Genomic DNA, 18924 nt, shown 5'->3' with positions numbered 1-18924 from the left:
ATTGAATCATCACTACCTTTCTTCCTGCTAGTGACGGTCCTGACCCCAGTATATTTTCATATGGGGCACTTGGGCCTAATCATCTCATTATTGCATTGGGTGCAACTGACCCTTTTATCACGTGGATTGCACCTGTGTGTTTTCAGTAATTCATTAGTAGTAATTTTTGCTAAACTGACTGACACTGAGATGATCGCCTGATTAATCTCTGTGCTGTCAGATGTAATCACCAGCAACTGGCAAGGGTAGAATATCTAATGGATAACATGACAAAAACATCTGTGCACCGAGAATCATAACGGTTTCGGTTGGCTCAAACTGCGCTCTTCAAGTATCATTTTAATGAGGCTTATACCATAAAATGAACTCCTCATTTAAAAACAACTTCAGTTATTGTATTGCGTCTTCGAGTTCAATTTGACTTCCATCGCTCACCCAGTCGTTCGTGACGGGTCATTTTATTGCATGTTGAGCTACTGAGAGCGGAGTGGGACTATACGAGGGGTGTGGAAAAATCGTATCAGTGCCGACGGTGTCTGGAAACGAAACTGAGCGCGCACCGGGAGCGCGCTTAACGAACAGCTTCTGGAGGATAGCGAGGAGCTTGGCTCGCGAGTAGGAACCCCCTTACTCTGCCCTGCCGCGCTAGTCTTGTCAAAACGAGACATCCATCGCCCTCTGTCCGGTAAACTAGGACACACTGGGAAACGGATTGAATTCTCTCATTAAATCACAGCACCGCCACAATCTGTCCATCCAGCTAACGGCTTAGGAATACAAAGTTGTATCACTTTTAAACGACTCTTCGGGACTGAACGCCCGTTATTAGTTTTTGGACAGAAACATCAGAATATTTTTTTGTGTTTTGAGTTGCGTTGGCTTGGATATACACGCGTGCGTCGACTTGATTCGCACCATTTTTTCCTCTGTTAATTAGTGTGGAATACCTGAGGACTTTATTCAACGCTCCAGAAGGAAAGAAAATACTTTGAAGAACTGTTTATGGAAATTTGAGGAGTTTTATTTATTTATTATTATTTCCCTTATCAAAGTAGGCTACGTATGATATTACGATCACGATGTGTGTGGTGCGAGAGTCTTCGCCGCCCCTTTTAGACCAGAATTAGTCAGTGTGGTCCCGGAGTAGAGGCTAGATCAGTGTCGTCTCGATCTCACGCACTCTCCTCACTCCCCTTTTCTTCTTTTCCCCCAAAGGTTATTTGTCTATTTCCATGGAATAACTTATCAGGAAAACGACTGAACGACCAAGTGTCTTGTTTTCCCGCCTGTAACTGACAGGCGGTTTAAGGTTTGTTCTTCTCCGGAGAATGCTCAATGATCGATGGGGAATCATGAACAGCTCACCGGAACTCGAAGACGGACAGCGGGGCAAAAATCAGGTGCGTCTCCCACTCGCTTACACTTCGTAAAACATACTGAATGTAGTTTTAGGATGAGATACAATACCTACTCATCTATGTGTGTGTGGGGGTACAGAGAGAGCAGCGAATAGCACAATGAGTTGAGCGCGGCTTGTTCCTGTCACTCCGCATAAGCGCGCCCGTAGATCATGATCGCGGCAGAAAGTGGCTATTTTGTTTCGCGTTTATGCGGTAGCCGAAGAAAAGGGCGCCAGTCATGCTAATTGCAGCTGGTCTGTGGATTTGGCACTAAGTGCTGGTGTTGGTAAAGTGGGAAAGGAGGGAGGGGAATGTTAATATTTAATGATTTTTTTTTTTTTTTGGCTATGCCATTGATGTTGTGTTGGGAATGACTATACTACACTATGTGTGTGTGTGTGTGTGTGTGTGTGTGTGTGTGTGTGTGCGCGCGCGCGTGTGGATAAGCTACAGAGGCACTTTAGTGGGTTTCCCAAATCACATCCAAGGTAAGAGAGAATGAGACAAATGTATGTATGTGTTAAAAGTGTGTAAAACTGGTTTATGGTGAATGCACGTTTTAATGGACCGTAGTAATTTATAATCGGGGTTCAGTTTTGTCTGTGTCAATGATGTGGATAGAGAACCCTTAAAACGGACACACATGTTCAAATACAGTTAAAAACAAAATGCATCAAACCAACCAACACATAGCTCGATAAATACTCAAGGTTTGAGTACACTCCCACACCATCACACAATCAACTACACAGACTGTAGGGGGAGAGAGTGTAGACAGTGCAGTAAGTATTCAAGTTGGATTTTTTTTTTTTTTTTTATAATCCTGTAGGTTGATTAGGCTTAAATGTTGTGCAGAAGTAACAGAAGACATCTAAGGCTTTACATCAACTTAAATGGCAACAAATTTGGGATCTATTTTAAGCTTTTGACATTTGAGTTTGGCTAAGATAGTTTTTATTCAATAAGGAAGGATTTTCCCAGCACACACACAATTGCAGTGGTGGAGTGGAATTGATTGAGTCCATTTTTGCTGACAACAGTCCACAATGGGGTCCCTACATGCATTTTAAACTACTGACTTTATGAAAATTAAGTCAATAATTACTCACTCTCATGTCATTCCAAACCTGCGTAAGAGCTTTGTTCCTCTTTGGAACACAAATTAAGATATTTTTAATGAAATTGGAGAGTTATCTGGCCCTCCATAGACAGCAACGCAACTGAAATGTTCCCAGGTCAAGAAACGTAGTAAATACATTGGTAAAACAGTCCATGTAACATCAGTGGCTCAACTTCAGTACGAGAATACTTTATTTATTTATTTTTTCACAAAGAAAACAAAAATAACATAATTTACTCAACAACCTTCTCCCCCGAGTTTTCCACCATTTTGGAGAGTACCCAAGAACATATTTGACGTAATCAGCGTTGTTTACGTTCGAGGGGAAAGTGCGCACATGAATGGGATCTGCGCAGTAAGCGTTGTTTATGGGTAGGGGAAAGCGTGCGTATGCATTCATAATACTCTTTAAAATGGTGGAAGACATAACTCGGGGGAGAAGAATGGTTGAGTAAATTATGTTATTTTTGTTTTCTTTGCACAGAAAAAAGTATTCTCGTAGCATCGCAAAACTTAAGTTGAGCCACTGATGTCACATGGACTGTTTTACTGATGTATTTACTATGTTTCTGGACCTGGGAACATTTTAGTTGTGTTGCTGTCTGTGGAGGGTCAGATAGCTCTCCAATTTCATTAAAAATATCTTAATTTATGTTCCGAAGATGAACAAAGGTCTTATGAGTTTGGAACGTCATGAGGGTGAGTAATTAATGGCATAATTTTCATTTTGGGTTGAACTAACCCTTTAAGTTACTGTTCCTCTGGAAATTGGTTTTGTTGTCTTAGCTGAAAAAGTTATTTAGAAGAATGATGTTGCAGTGAACATTTGATGATTAATGTCCCACATATTTCCACTGCACATTCATACTGTCTTAAATTGGTGAACTACTAAATATTGGAGAAATTAAATTTTCTGTGAAGTTACTTTGCAATGATTTGTATCGTAAAAAAGGCTATACAAATATACTTGATTTGAATTGAATTGAATTGAACCTGATTTTTTTTTTATTTCTTTCATTGTAGGACGTTCGAGAGAAAATAAAAAAAAAATCTGTAAAATCTCTAAACAATCTACTCAAACACACACTTACAGTATGTATACATGCCTGTCTGTTTTTAAAATCAGCACCATGGACAGCAACAACCACATGCCATGTGTCACATTCAGAACCATGGACAGAACCTGTTGAATCTGCATCTAGAGGACAGAATTTATGAACTAGCTTTTTTGTGTTTAAAACCAGCATAACCACAAGAACACTACTGCTAATGAAAACACACACACAAAAATAAGTCACTCATAGGCTGACAAGTAAAAAAATACCTTTAAATGGTCTCCCCCTTTATGAGAAAGTGTGAATTGAAATTTTGGCTACAGTTTATCTCAGGATAATCCTATTTCTAATGAGATTGTTAGACTGATAGATTTCTTGGTGTCTGTTGTGGATCTCCTAAAACACAAAAAATAATGATGCTGCAACGAACTATAGCAAGGGTTTTTTGAAACCCTTTTTTTTTTCAAAAACCCCTGAACTAATGATCAGCAAATGTGCAAGACAACTTCACCATGCAGACTAGACTGACCAATAATAAACATCAAATGAATAATACAGTGGCCATTAACAGCATGTACAGATTTACAAACGTAATGGGATGTACTGTACAGCTGTAATGAAGAAGGCAGTTTACAATGGTAAGCTAAAAATACAGATAAAAATGAAGAGCAGCCATGAATTGGCCACCACCCATTCACAGATTGAGCTATGAATGACTAATGCTTTCTCCCTGTATGGGAAGAAGGGAGGAGACGGAGACATCAAGAGACAAGTTGAGAGGGAGTTCTGGGGATTCCTGTTAGCTTTAGGATATGGATTGTGTTTTGTTTTATATGAAATTAGCATTCTATACAGCATGGGTTGCTGTTGAAACAAATTCCCTGTTTTTGCATGAACTGAAAAAGTAACATCTCTTGAATTTGCCTTACGTCCTTTAACTGTGTATGTGTGTGGCAGAGTATTTTCTCTATATGTTTCCTTGTGAATATTTTTTTTCCTCCCCCTTGCCTTTCTCATTTTCTTATTCTCCTCTTGTCTATCATTTTCTCCTCTGCTCTCTTTCTCCTTCTCTCTCACCATCTGTCTCTTACCCTGCCTCACCCTGTCAGTCAGTCTCCTACTTCTTTTCCCTCCATCAGGTCAAACACTGACATTTTTGTCAATAAAGGCCTAGGGAGGCATGATCATTTTCTTTTTTTTTTATTTTCCCTGTCCTGCCTTTCCCTTGAACCTTGTCTCAATTTCCCATCTATGCTTGCCCATGTTAATGCATTCTCACGAAAATTGTATATACAGTTAAAGGGATTGTGAGCTACGCACACATCACCCAAGAGCACTTCAGTGAAGAATAGAGATTTGCCTTGGCCATTCTGTGCAGAGTATTGTGTCTTTACACCATGATGGAACTCAGTTAGTGCTGCGTTAGTACCTGTTTTCTCTTCTCCCTCCCATCCACTTCCTGTTACACATTCAGCGCCACATCTGACAATAGCCTCAAACCATTAGCCAATGTTCACTCACGGAAAAGATTATAAAATGGCATTTTATGCTGTGCTTATAGTAATCATAAACATCTGTAGTGAAATTTTCTTAAATTTAAGCTGAGTCATAAATCATGTTATGGGTTAAGCGTGTTGAATTGCACTTATTACGCAGATGAGAAACTATGTAAGTGGCTTATTTTTTGCCGGTTTTTTTTTTCCTGTTTATTTGTTTTTTTCAGTGGGTGCACTCATTGTGTGGATTTCAGCATGACTCACTGCATTCAGGACTACCTATTCTATTGTAGATCAAGTTCAAAATGATGTTCTTAATTTTTTACCCATGTACAGTGCCCTTCAAAGTTTGGAAACATCCCAGGAGAAGTGGGGTTTTGAAGAATGTCAGCATAAATTCTTCATAATTTTGTCATGACTTTGAGTTGACTAGGTACAACACAAACTGTGCAAACAGAAAAATACTACAGCTATGCTTAGAGCATCTCCAAACAGTGTTCTGATAAGACTGTTGTGTCCAAATTTAATTGGCAATCAGACAGTAGAGGCGTCTTTCCTCCATAATGATACCCCCCCCCCGGGGTCAAATATAATACTGTAACCAAGCATCACAGCTGCAAAAGAGGCATGATTGTGTAATAGAAAATATGCTGATACATTTCCAAACTTTTAGAGGGCACTGTATAGAGTATACTTTTCTAAAGGATTTTAGATTTCACACTGTATATACAAACCCGATTTCAAAAAAGTTGGGACACTGTACAAACTGTGAGTAAAGAAGGAATGAAATGATTTACAAATCTCATAAACTTATATTCTATTCACAATAGAATATAGATAACATTTCAAATGTTGAAAGTGAGACATTTTGAAATGTCATGCCAAATATTGGCTCATTTTGGATTTCATGAGAACTACACATTCCAAAAAAGTAGGGACAGGTAGCAATAAGAGGCCGGAAAAGCTAAAAGTACATATAAGGAATAGCTGGAGGACTAATTTGCAACTTATTAGGTCAATTGGCAACATGATTGGGTATACAAAAGAGCCTCTCAGAGTGGCAGTGTCTCTCAGAAGTCAAGATGGGCAGAGGATCCCCTATGCTGCGGCGAAAAATAGTAGAGCAATATCAGAAAGGAGTTTCTCAGAGAAAAATTGCAAAGAGTTTGAAGTTATCATTATCTACAGTGCATAATATCATCCAAAGTTTCAGAGAATCTGGAACAATCTCTGTGCGTAAGGGTCAAGGCCGGAAAACCATACTGGATTCCCGTGATCTTCGGGCCCTTCGGGACAGCACTGCATCACATACAGGAATGCTACTGTAATGGAAATCACAACATGGGCTCAGGAATACTTCCAGAAAACATTGTCAGTGAACACAATCCACCGTGCCATTCGCCATTGCCAGCTAAAACTCTATAGGTCAAAAAAGAAGCCATATCTAAACATGATCCAGAAGTGCAGGCGTTTTCTCTGGGCCAAGGCTCATTTAAAATGGACTGTGGCAAAGTGGAAAACTGTTCTGTGGTCAGACGAATCAAAATTTTATTTCTTTTTGGAAAACTGGGACGCCATGTCATCCGGACTAAAGAGGACAAGGACAACCCAAGTTGTTATCAGCGCTCAGTTCAGAAGCCTGCATCTCTGATGGTATGGGGTTGCATGAGTGGGTGTGGCATGGGCAGCTTACACATCTGGAAAGGCACCATCAATGCTGAAAGGTATATCCAATTTCTAGAACAACATATGCTCCCGTCCAGACATCGTCTCTTTCAGGGAAAACCTTGCATTTTCCAACATGACAATGCCAGACCACATACTGCATCAATTACAACATCATGGCTGCGTAGAAGAAGGATCCGGGTACTGAAATGGCCAGCCTGCAGTCCAGATCTTTCACCCATAGAAAACATCGACAAAGAAGACCTAAGACAGTTGAGCAACTAGAAGCCTGTATTAGACAAGAATGGGACAACATTCCTATTCCTACACTTGAGCTACTTGTCTCCTCAGTCCCCAGACGTTTGCAGACTGTTATAAAAAGAAGAGGGGATGTCACACATTGGTAAACATGGCCTTGTCCCAACTTTTTTGAGATGTGCTGATGCCATAAAATTTAAAATCAACTTATTTTTCCCTTAAAATGATACATTTTCTCAGTTTAATATGTCATCTATGTTGTATTCTGAATAAAATAGTGAAATTTGAAACTTCCACATCATTGCATTTTGTTTTTATTCACAATTTGTACAGTGTCCCAACTTTTTTGGAATCGGGTTTGTATGTATGTATGTATACCTTTTTATATGTGTATTTATTAGTTTAGTAACACTAAATACAGCACATAGCCAGTTTTAATAAAACTGTGTGTCCATCTATGAATTTTATCACCACAAGAGTCGGCTTTGCATGATTTAAGCCACTTGAAATGTAAAAACAAATAATATGGTCTCCGGTTAACATGTTCTCTCTGTCACCTTTTGATATTTTTATTTTACTTTAATATGTTAAAACTAAACACAGTGATGCCACGTAACAGTTTCTCTGACTGTACATAATGCATGAATATTTAATGATTGGTTGATTGTGGCTAAACAGCTTGCTATTACATTTTAGCTTCACAAACCAGTGTTTTCTGTTCTGGATCACAGTTTCATAACCCTGAGTCAAAAGCTGTGCCTTCCTTCTTTCAGCAGTTTTCAGTTCAGTGATTGTAATGTCATACTCTCTTTACATTATTATATTAAGAATATGTATTGTAGCCAACAATATTCTCAAATGTCGTCCTTACGTTTCAAGCAAAGTTTGGACAATCAAGTTTGTACCATGAATAAATCATGCAACAGTGTACTACTTTTGTTGTTTGTTGACCTCGTGTGGAGATATTGTTATCGCTATTAGTTATTAGTTGTGTGCCATTGCTACGAGTTACATATTGATGTAGACTGGCACTTTTATTAAACGATAACGTCATGCTAATAGTTGTACCAATAGATATATATAGGTAGATTCCCCACTCGACCGCTCAAAGCAAGTAGAAGCGTCCAGCATCTAAATAATAGGGCATCTACCTATACCTGGTTGTACATGCATGAATGGTCATGTGATATGCGTTTTCAGTTAGTGTGGACAGAGATCGTTTCTGAAATGCAGTGAAGACGCCAACGTAGATGAGGATTGTTTTCATTTTAAAATGCTGTTTTAAACCGAAAACACACTAGTGTAAACAGGGCCTTAGAAGTTTAGAAGTTTAATAGTAAATAATACTGAATAAAATTTAATATTGAATAAATCTAAATGTTTGAATAATGCTGTTTTATAGAAATACAGCACTTGTTGGCCGCCAACTCAAGTGTTCCGTATATTGCTATTGTAAATACAAACCTGATTCCAAAAAAGTTGGGACACTGTACAAATTGTGAATAAAAACAGAATGCAATGATGTGGAAGTTTCAAATTTCAATATTTTATTCAGAATACAACACAGATGACATATCAAATGTTTAAACTGGGAAAATGTATAATTTTAAGGGAAAAATAAGTTGATTTTAAATTTCATGGCATCAACACATTTCAAAAAAGTTGGGACAAGGCCATGTTTACCACTGTGTGGCATCCCCTCTTCTTTTTATAACAGTCCGCAAACATCTGGGGACTGAGGAGACAAGTTGCTCAAGTTTAGGAATAGGAATGTTGTCCCATTCTTGTCTAATACAGGCTTCTAGTTGCTCAACTGTCTGAGGTCTTCTTTGTCGCATCTTCCTCTTTATGATGCGCCAAATGTTTTCTATGGGTGAAAGATCTGGACTGCAGGCTGGCCATTTCAGTACCCGGATCCTTCTTCTACGCAGCCATGATGTTGTACAGTAATTGATGCAGTATGTGGTCTGGCATTGTCATGTTGGAAAATGCAAGGTCTTCCCTGAAGGAGACGACGTCTGGATGGGAGCATATGTTGTTCTAGAACTTGGATATACCTTTCAGCATTGATGGTGCTTTTCCAGTTGTGTAAGCTGCCCATGCCACACGCACTCATGCAACCCCATACCATCAGAGATGCAGGCTTCTGAACTGAGCGCTGATAACAACTTGGGTTGTCCTTGTCCTCTTTAGTCCGGATGACATGGCGTCCCATTTTTCTAAAAAGAACTTCAAATTTTGATTTGTCTGACCACAGAACAGTTTTCCACTTTGCCACAGTCCATTTTAAATGAGCCTTGGCCCAGAGAAAACGCCTTTGCTTCTGGATCATGTTTAGATATGGCTTCTTTTTTGACCTATAGAGATTTAGCCGGCAACGGCGAATGGCACGGTGGATTGTATTCACCGACAATGTTTTCTGGAAGTATTTCTGAGCCCATGTTGTGATTTCCATTACAGTAGCATTCCTGTATGTGTTGCAGTGCCGTCTAAGGGTCCGAAGATCATGGGCATTCAGTATGGTTTTCTGGGCCTTGACCCTTACGCACAGAGATTGTTCTAGATTCTCTGAATCTTTGGATGATATTATGCACTGTAGATGATGATAACTTCAAACTCTTTGCAATTTTTCTCTGAGAAACTCCTTTCTGATATTGCTCCACTATTTTTCGCCACAGCATTGGGGGAATTGGTGATCCTCTGCCCATCTTGACTTCTGAGAGACACTGCCACTCTGAGAGGCTCTTTTTACTTTACCCAATCATGTTGCCAATTGACCTTATAAGTTGCAAATTAGTCCTCCAGCTATTCCTTATATGTACATTTAACTTTTCCGGCCTCTTATTGCTACCTGTCCAACTTTTTTGGAATGTGTAGCTCTCATGAAATCCAAAATGAGCCATGGCATGACATATCAAAATGTCTCACTTTCAACATTTGATATGTTATCTATATTCTATTGCGAATAAAATATAAGTTTATGAGATTTGTAGATTATTCCATTCCTTTTTTACTCACAATTTGTACAGTGTCCCAACTTTATTGGAATCGGGTTTGTAATTGTATACTGGTCATTTTGGCTTCCTGCACTTAAGCCTAATTTCCTAATGAACCTGAACCTGTCAGTTGATCAGGTGTTTTTAGGTCAGACATTTGGAATCAAGTGAATGTCCAGAGGGCAGAGAACTTGAGAAAATCACTTAATTATTCCTGCTTATTAAGGTTTAATTTTTCCTGAAATAAGTGTGTGTGTGTGTGTGTGTGTGGCAATCAACGCATCAAGCACTAAGGCAATTGTGTGATATTCCTAGGTCTTGGTAAATTTCTGAAGTCATACGCTAAGCTGGCTTTTGTGCATAAGGTTGTTGATTAATGACATTATTTAGCATCATTTTGCCCTTCTGCTCTGTGTTTGTATATGTTTATGCTTATGTGTGCAGTATATTGGGATGTGGATGTGTGAGTTGATTTAACACTGAGTGGTAATTGCATCATTAAGGCCGAATGATGTGATCAGGAATGTCAAGGTTAATCACTGAACTAATTACAGCCTAGAGATAGAGATTAAAGGAGAGGGAAAAGAGCAAGAGACAGTTCACCTTCTCAAGATTTACCAGTCTGTAACCACATCTCACATCCTGAGGACTCCAGCATGCAGACACACACAAACAGTCTGTCAGATGATGACTGTATGGGGGCGGCAGCTATTAGGGTGGCTAATGGCAATAGTTTCACACACCGTTTTTGAAAAACCAATAAACTGACAGATTGAGTGAAATATTCGAAAAGCGAAGGAGGGAGAAAGAGACACACATTGCAGGTTCCACACTAAAGATCCAGGCCCACAGTAACAGTAATCCAGCGCATGAATTATTTACACCGCATCTAAACTCAATCTAGCGAACACAGATCAATTCCTCTGCACAACATAAGGGATGGAACGAAGGCAGTGAGGGAAGGAGAGAGGGGGCAGATTAATAAATGAATTTAAGAAGTTATTCAAATGCTAAATTATTTACATGTCAAATCAATCAGAAGAGCTGAGAATGGATAACTGCAAGATTGCTTCATTTTAAGGCAGTGCAGAGGGGATGGAGTGAGGTGAGAGAACTGGATAAGAGGCGTGGGAGAGAGGTCAGAGGATTAGATAAATAAAACATGTGAATTTATGACCAGTAACTGCTTATATGCAAAGAATCGAGAATTAAGGAAGGTGACTCTACCAGAAACCATGAAGGACTGTGTTGCCATACTGAACTCTAGAACTAATCCCTGAAAAACAATCTACTGTTTAAAAGGCCATTTTATATACACTCCCTCTTGTTCTCCAGCTTGTATAAATCAATGAAAGCGGGACCAACATTAGTGGTGTTGAAACTACTGAGGGCAAGTGAGAACAGTTTAAGTGTAGCTACTGTAAGTGGACTGTAGAGATGCAGGTCCATTTACACTCTAAAGTCATTCCCGCTTGTGTATGTGCATTATCTGTAATTTCCAGGCAACCTGTATTTTCATTGCTTTCTTTATGACAGTTTGGTTATGTTTTTTTTTTATTTTATTATTTCTATTATTGATACCGTAACTGTTATCCGATTCGACAAACCACAGTTGCAAATGGCTCCTGTAATACAGTAATTTTTACCCTTGCAACCTACTTTCAAAAAGCCATTTTACTTTGCAAAACTTTTATTATAAGACACTTCAACACCATATTGGTTATCGGATGATACTATAACTTTTTAATTCACCACTTTGGTTTTAATTATCCATGCTTATTTCCCCTATTTTGTACATTTAGATGACCTTAATCATTTAATAGCACTGTTAAATGTAATATTTTGCAGATCTCACAAGAATGATTCCTGAAGGATCATGTGACACTAAAGACTAGAGTAATGACTCCTAAAAATCCAGCTTCACCTTCACTGGAATAAATGACATTATAATATATATATTTTAATAGAAAACCCTGTTTTACTATATTTTTGATCAAATAAAAGCAGCTTTGGTGAGCATAAGAGAGTTCTTTCAAAAACATTACAAAAATCGTATTATTACAGTCTTTAGACATCTAATGTAATTGTTTGTTTATTTGTATCATCCAGCATTTTACTACTGATGCCTACAGACACAGCATTCCAGTTAGTATCCAACTGAGCACATCAGTGCTTTGAAAAAAGAGAGATAGAGAACCAAAATAAATGGCTTCTGTGAGATATATTTTTTATAGCACAAGGAAACTTTTCTCTGCATTTGGGAAGAATAACTGTCTCTGTTCCCCTTCGTGCTTTCACTATGCATAATAAAACCAATGTCACATGATACAATGGGAATCATATTTTAAACAGTGAGCACAAATCCATTCGTCTGCAGTATTCTTGCGCTGACTGAGCAAAAGTTTGGTGCAAACCCGAAGCAGTATTTGAGGAACATAATGACTTTCTCCATCTGAATGACTCTGGGCCACAGGTGTACTTTATAATGAATCTATGTGTCTCAGATACGGCTGAATGCTATGATTGATAGGTTTGGAGATCTGTCACTCAACATTTAAGCTAAGATATGTAGAGAAATACACAAACAGATGATCAAACCTTTAGAGAGAGGAAAACATTTTTTTTATTGTAGCCTTCCTGTAAAAAAACTGTCATCAAAGTAATGATTTTAAATGATTACTGCATTAGTATTATATAATGGTGTTTTGTGTTTTAAAGGTGTTTTAAAACCAGTGGCGTAATAATGGATATGTAAGATAAATTTAAATGCACAATGCCTCAGCAATAGCAGCAAATGAAGTGTGCTTTAAAGGTGCTCCACATTAAAGCCACTGTGGAGATACTGTCAGGCTTTTAAATGAGCCCAATTAGAGGCAAGGAAAGCCGAATGGCAATTTTATCATTAGCTCTTCTGAGTAATTCACTAAATTAGAGCTGCTCTTGTTAAAGTTTAATTTTGAAACATTCTGAATAGATGGTGATAATTGCCACAAGGTAATAATGAGTTTTGGGCTAACTCACTTTAAACAGGCTCAGAATGAGGTTTGCATAAATTGTAGATGATCGTTGTTAGATTTGTAAGACATTTTAGCATTTGTTTGATTTTTACAAAGAGGAGGTTTCAGTTCATTAGTGAAACAAACTATGCAATAACAGCAACTGAAAATGCTTTTGTATTTATATAAGATTCATAGCTCATCATTATTGTGGCATTATGAACTTTTTTGTTTTTTCTCGGGCCAATAATAAAGAGGTCAAAAGTTCAGCAAGAAATGTTCATTTTTTTCATAATTTACTAACTCTTATGTTGTTCCAAACCTAAAAAAACTTTCTTTCTTATATGTAAAACAAAAAAAAGACCTCATGTTTTGAAAAATAATATTTACATATAAAAGTATATTTAATTGTTTCCATGGAAACAGGTGAATCGTACAGGTGGCTTGTCAGCACTGAGCAGGCAACATGACAGGATCATAGTTTAACATGGCAAGCACATCGCTTGAAACTATGATTTAAACCCATACTGACATTGTGAGAGGAATGTCACCCTGCCAAGTCATACCAGGTTTGTGGGCTTAAATTTAGCTTTAGCCTAAAAGTCTACTGGGGCTTGTTTAAGTGTCAACAGCAATTTCATTCCAGTCATGTTTTCTAAACAAACACAAACTCCCAGAACCATATTGAGTATTTATTATCAACAGTATCTTTATGTTGGACATTAATCTTTTTAGCAAATATGTATCGTTTTATAAGTTCCTTAGTGTTGTGCATTTATCTCTTCACTTGAGTCACTTAGTGGGAAGATGTCTTTTTCCCTGCATGTCTTGTTCACACTGGACCTATGGGTAACTGTGAACTGAAGATGCAAAAAGGTTTGAGTCACTATAGACATAAAGACAGCTAGGTAAAGTATACTTAGCAGCAATTTTAAGATTATTCTACAATTTCTACTGTAGAATACATTTTATACTATTTTATACATGAAAAATGGCATGCTTTGTCATGCCAACATTCAGTGTTTGCCTTGACAAACTTTGCTTTTATTTTTATTTTTTTATTTTTTTATTACATTTAATAATAACTGATATTCAAAAATTCTGCTTACTCACATTTTGCATCATACTGTGCAACCCCATGCAACACCTATTTAAATTTAGGAATTACAGTTTTTCTCCATTGGTTTGGCTCCTTTCTTGAAACAGAAATTACATTCTCAAAACTATAAGATCATTTGGCAAAACAGTCTTACAGTTCAGCACAACACTATAGCTCACTTGCAAAAGCTCATATCTCTCCCAAAACTCATGCTTCAAAACTAAATTCCTTTCCCATATAAAGAGTCAGTGCCACGGAAATGGCAAAGATCCTTCTCAATTGCTTTGGCTCATTTCTTGAAACAGACTGGACATTATCAACACTCTTGGTGCTTTTGCCAAAATAACGTGGATGGTTCGGCACAACACCATGGTTCACCTGCAAAAGCTCATTGTGCCATTGTGAGGCCATGGTTGATGACATGGTCTATAATTGTGTCCCGAATTTCATCCGGGACAGCATGGTGTCTTCGTGCTCCTCTGCCTCTTCCCCCTATTCCACCACCACGCACCCTTACTCCTCCTCCTCTTCTTCTTCCTCTTCCTCGAGCAGGCAGCTGCCCTTGTTCATTTACATGGCCAGGTGCCTTCATGTTCAGAAATTGTACTGGTCCTGCATGCTCAAGCTCTTTACATACATGTTTGGCAGCATTCACAGTCATGGACAGCACCTGTCATGTAACTAAACATACTGCTAGATTTGACACTCAATATCTGTAAAAATACTCCTTCATTAGTCAAGTTCTAGTTTCACCTGACTGTCAATTGCTGTAATAAATTTATCAAATGTTCCAAGGATTCATATATAGTATTAATGGTATTATGTTCTTGACTAATTTTGACAATTGAACAGACTATTGAGCATGTGATGACTTATACATTGAAATGACGCTGACATGTTTTGGAGCGAACAACCATTAGACTCAGAATCAACAATCAGTTTAGATCAACAAGATCTATTCTCTTGGAAATTGTGCTAAATGTAGGCTACCTGTACTTAATCATTTGCAAATATGTACTGAGACATTGAGACATGTACTTAGACATTTGCAATTTGATTAAATGAATGAGAAAATCAATTCTGTTGTGAACAATTGCCAAGTGGTTTGGAGGTTTGTCCATGTTGTTTTGAGAATGTAATTTCTGTTTCAAGAAATGAGCCAAACCAATGGAGAAAAACTGTAAACTGAAATTTCTTAATTAGATTCTGAATGATGCACATACTGTTCTGAAAAAGACTCAAGTGTTCAGAATTCAAACAAGTTGATGAATGCGGATTTGCTATTTTACTAGTTATTTGTCATCAAATTATTATTGTAAATGTGGGTCAAGCCACTTCTTGCATGATGGCAAATAAAAGCATTTTAATGATAAAGCCTGTATTCTGTATTCACAAACTATTTGTTTTTTGATAACAAATGTGAATTCCAGCACACAGCTTTTCCCTTTCATTGGTATGCAAATAGATGAAAGTTGCAAACACCTATGTGGAATGGCCTGGGAGCAAATTACAGCAAAGATCCAAACTAAACTCAAAAAAGGCTCATGTTTATCTCTCTATTTTTATTTATTTATTTATTTATTTATTTAAAAACCTGTTTAAACACTCATCTCATTACAGCATTGCACAACAAAGTGTCACCTGTACAGTGATGACACTTGAAAGCAAGAGGTGTTCTGGTTAAATAATCATATTTTCACAGACACAATTACCAATGCACAACTGTTCATTATGTTGTATTGTCACTTGAATTGTAGTTACTTCTGAGCAATGGTGTGAACTTTGAGAAATGTTTTGCTTTTTCAAACAGGAAATAGCCATTTTTCTTTGCACTATGTGGTATGTTGAATTGATAAAAACTGACTTGTGTCATAGGGAAAAAAGTCTATTACAGGGATGTTTGAAAACAAAGTGTGAGCATGCATTCAATTACAGTTTTCGTTATGCCACAAATTGTCAGTTGCATTGTTAAACAACTGAGAAGGCTGAATTACTCACCGTTGCCAAATATGACACCATCTTGAGAGAGAGAGAGAGAGAGAGAATATTTAGATTATTTAGAAGCTTTCACCACAATCTCCATAATCACTACCTTGCAGCTGTTAAAAAATAAATAAATAAATGAGACCATTAAGGTCTGTTGTCCTGGTCCAGCTATTTTTCTTCAAGAGACCTACATTTAATGGATGACGCAATGAGGTTATTTTATTTTTAGTGATGTGATACCATAATATACTCCAAGATCCCTGCCTTCCAATTGGCTCTGGAGAGGCCTAGCCACCCGCATTGCCCTGAAAAGAGTTTCTGATGGCATGTGAATCAATGCACAGCTTTGGAGGTTAGTAGCTACTCTAACACACACACACAGAGAGTTCTCTTATTCACCCACTGTTGGGTAGGCGTCCTCTCTGATGCTCAGTGTTGGAGAGAGAGAGAGAAAGTAAGCTGTGATGGATGGGTGAGTGGTAGAGACAGAGAGAAGAATGACGGATGGGTGAGAAAAGAACATACGTGAAAGCTACAATATTGAAATTTAAGGTGACTATTATGCTTTGTTGTTCACTTGAAAATGTGAAAGCCTCTTTTCTCAATCCACTTGTTTTCAGAGAGCATGGCTTTGTGTGTTTTCCCATGACTGTATTTTCTGTACCAAAGACTTTGTGCTTTTGTGCTGAAAGTTGGGTATTATGCATTTGGTGTCAAGGGATTTAAGCCATTTATTGAAGCAATTGTCTCCTTGGAAGCATTTTGGGGCTTTCTAGGTTCATTGCTGGAGTAATTGCATGTTAAGTGTTTTGTGTGGGTTACACAGAGACTTTTGAACTCTGTAGTCATTTGCATTAGTCATCATGACACCGGAGATACAGGAGATGCTCTTTACTTACTATTTTGGCATGATATTTCTCCTAAAATTGATTTTAAACACGAAACCTACTTAATCCAAAACTAAAAAAAAAAAAAAAAAATCAATTTTAGGTTTTAGTTTGTCCAGACATTTGCTGACTTTTGCACAAAACTAATTTTTGCCAAAAAAAATATCCAGTGTACTTTTGTCATCCCTGCAAGTCTGAAAATTAAAGGAATAGTTTGCCCAAAGATGAAATGTATGTAATCATGTACTCACCCTTGTTTTAAACATAACATAAAAACAAAAAACATAAAAGAAGATACATCACCAGTCAAAAGTTTTTGAACAGTAAGAATTTTAACATTTTTTTTTAAGAATTCTCTTCTGCTCACCAAGCCTGCATTTATTTGATCCAAAATACAGTAATATTGTGAAATATTTTTATTATTTGAAATAACTGCTTTCTATTTGAATATATTTTAAAATGTAGTTTATTCCTGTGATTTCAAAGCCGGATTTTAACATCATTACTCCAATCTTCACTGTCACACGATCCTTCAGAAAACAGTTAGCCTAAATATATATATAAAAAAAAAAAAAAAAATCCAGGCTTGGTGAGCAGAAGAGAATTCTTAAAAAAAAAAAAAAAACATAAAAAATCTTACTGTTTAAAAACTTTTGACTGATAGTGTATTTCAAAGAATGTTGGTGACCAAACCAGTCTTGAGGGCCATGAGTTGTATGAAAAGAAAAGAAAAGAAAAGAAAAGAAAAGAAAAGAAAAGAAAAGAAAAGAAAAGAAAAGAAAAGAAAAGAAAAGAAAAGAAAAGAAATCATACACAAGTCAAACAACATGAAGGTGAGCCATAAACTATTTGACTGCTTAAAGCAATTTTTTTTTCTTTTTTTTCATTATTATCTTAAAGGCACACTATGTAAGATTTTTGTAATAAAATATCCAAAAACCACTTGCACAGTGTTATATATTTCATGCAGTTGTGTACTTAACATTATTCCAAAAATTCCCAAGGATTTGTAAATCCACAGAAATTCCAGTTTCAAAAATTGCCTTGTCCCTGTTCCTCCATGGTCATGGTCGCCTATCCATGACGTAATATCTACGCTATCCTCGGTTTTTGCTTGTAGAAACTACAAGTATGAACAAAAATGCCACTGCACAGTTAAAGTTAATCCATTACGGATGAAATGAAAAGTGTGAATGCATTATGAATGCAATGGCCAATCAGAGGTGTTCAGATGAGTCATCGCTGAAACAGTGCAGTTTCGTTGTTGACTGTGTGCGTGAGCTGACAGGCTGACCGAATTCAGCTCACGAATTCTCTCATCATGAATAAGTGCAGATGTATGTATGATGTATGTAAGCGATTCATTCATCAGTGTATAGACAGCTTTACTGATTATAAGGGGAGTTTTTTTAAAAGTGCTTAAGCTCACGCTAAACTGAAATCAGTCATAATGTTCTTTGACAATGTAAATGTTCTTTGCTCGCTTTCTTTGTAAAATTCATTCGCTGTTTGAATAACTGTGCAAGGTACAGGTAATTCATTACCTTATCCGTGAACATGATTTGTGAATTCCATTCTTCTCTTAATAGTGAAAATTACGTCTCCCATCATTCCACCCATCTTCACAGCATCATCAAGCTTCGCCTTTGTTATTGTTTTGAACATGTGACCTCTAGCGGCGAAAACTTACATATTGTGCCTTTAAACTCAATGTTTCAATCAAGTAGCTCAATCAGAAATTGTTTCCTAAATTTTTGAATTATATTCAACTGTCTGTTACATTATTATGTCTGTGAGGGGAACCTCAAGTCAATATTCTGTTGTGAGCTACAATCCAAATTGATTTACTTTATCATTCTCAAATATTATGTCTGACCTTTATCATTAGCATTAACTGTCTGCTTTATAACATTAACTAGATGAGATTATATGATGAGCAGGAAATCACTGGTATCTCAGTGGGCTG

At 37.3% G+C, this 18924-nt stretch overlaps 1 protein-coding gene across 1 annotated transcript in view; it reads left to right on the top strand.

Moving 5' to 3' along the window:
* Positions 1 to 524: 524 nt before the first annotated feature.
* LOC109080057 (fibrinogen C domain-containing protein 1-like) overlaps positions 525 to 18924 on the top strand; it is a 75407-nt gene continuing 57007 nt past the window's right edge. Inside the window, exon 1 of the mRNA XM_042724243.1 lies at positions 525 to 1400. Coding sequence (XP_042580177.1) covers positions 1329 to 1400 — 72 coding nt within the window. The 5' untranslated portion in view covers positions 525 to 1328. The remainder of the gene's footprint in view (positions 1401 to 18924) is intronic.

The sequence above is a fragment of the Cyprinus carpio genome, chromosome B5 (genome assembly GCF_018340385.1).
Source record: "Cyprinus carpio isolate SPL01 chromosome B5, ASM1834038v1, whole genome shotgun sequence".
Classification (NCBI taxonomy): Eukaryota; Metazoa; Chordata; class Actinopteri; order Cypriniformes; family Cyprinidae; genus Cyprinus; species Cyprinus carpio.
Note: the sequence above shows the minus strand (reverse complement) of the source record. Positions and strands in the feature narration are given on the sequence as shown.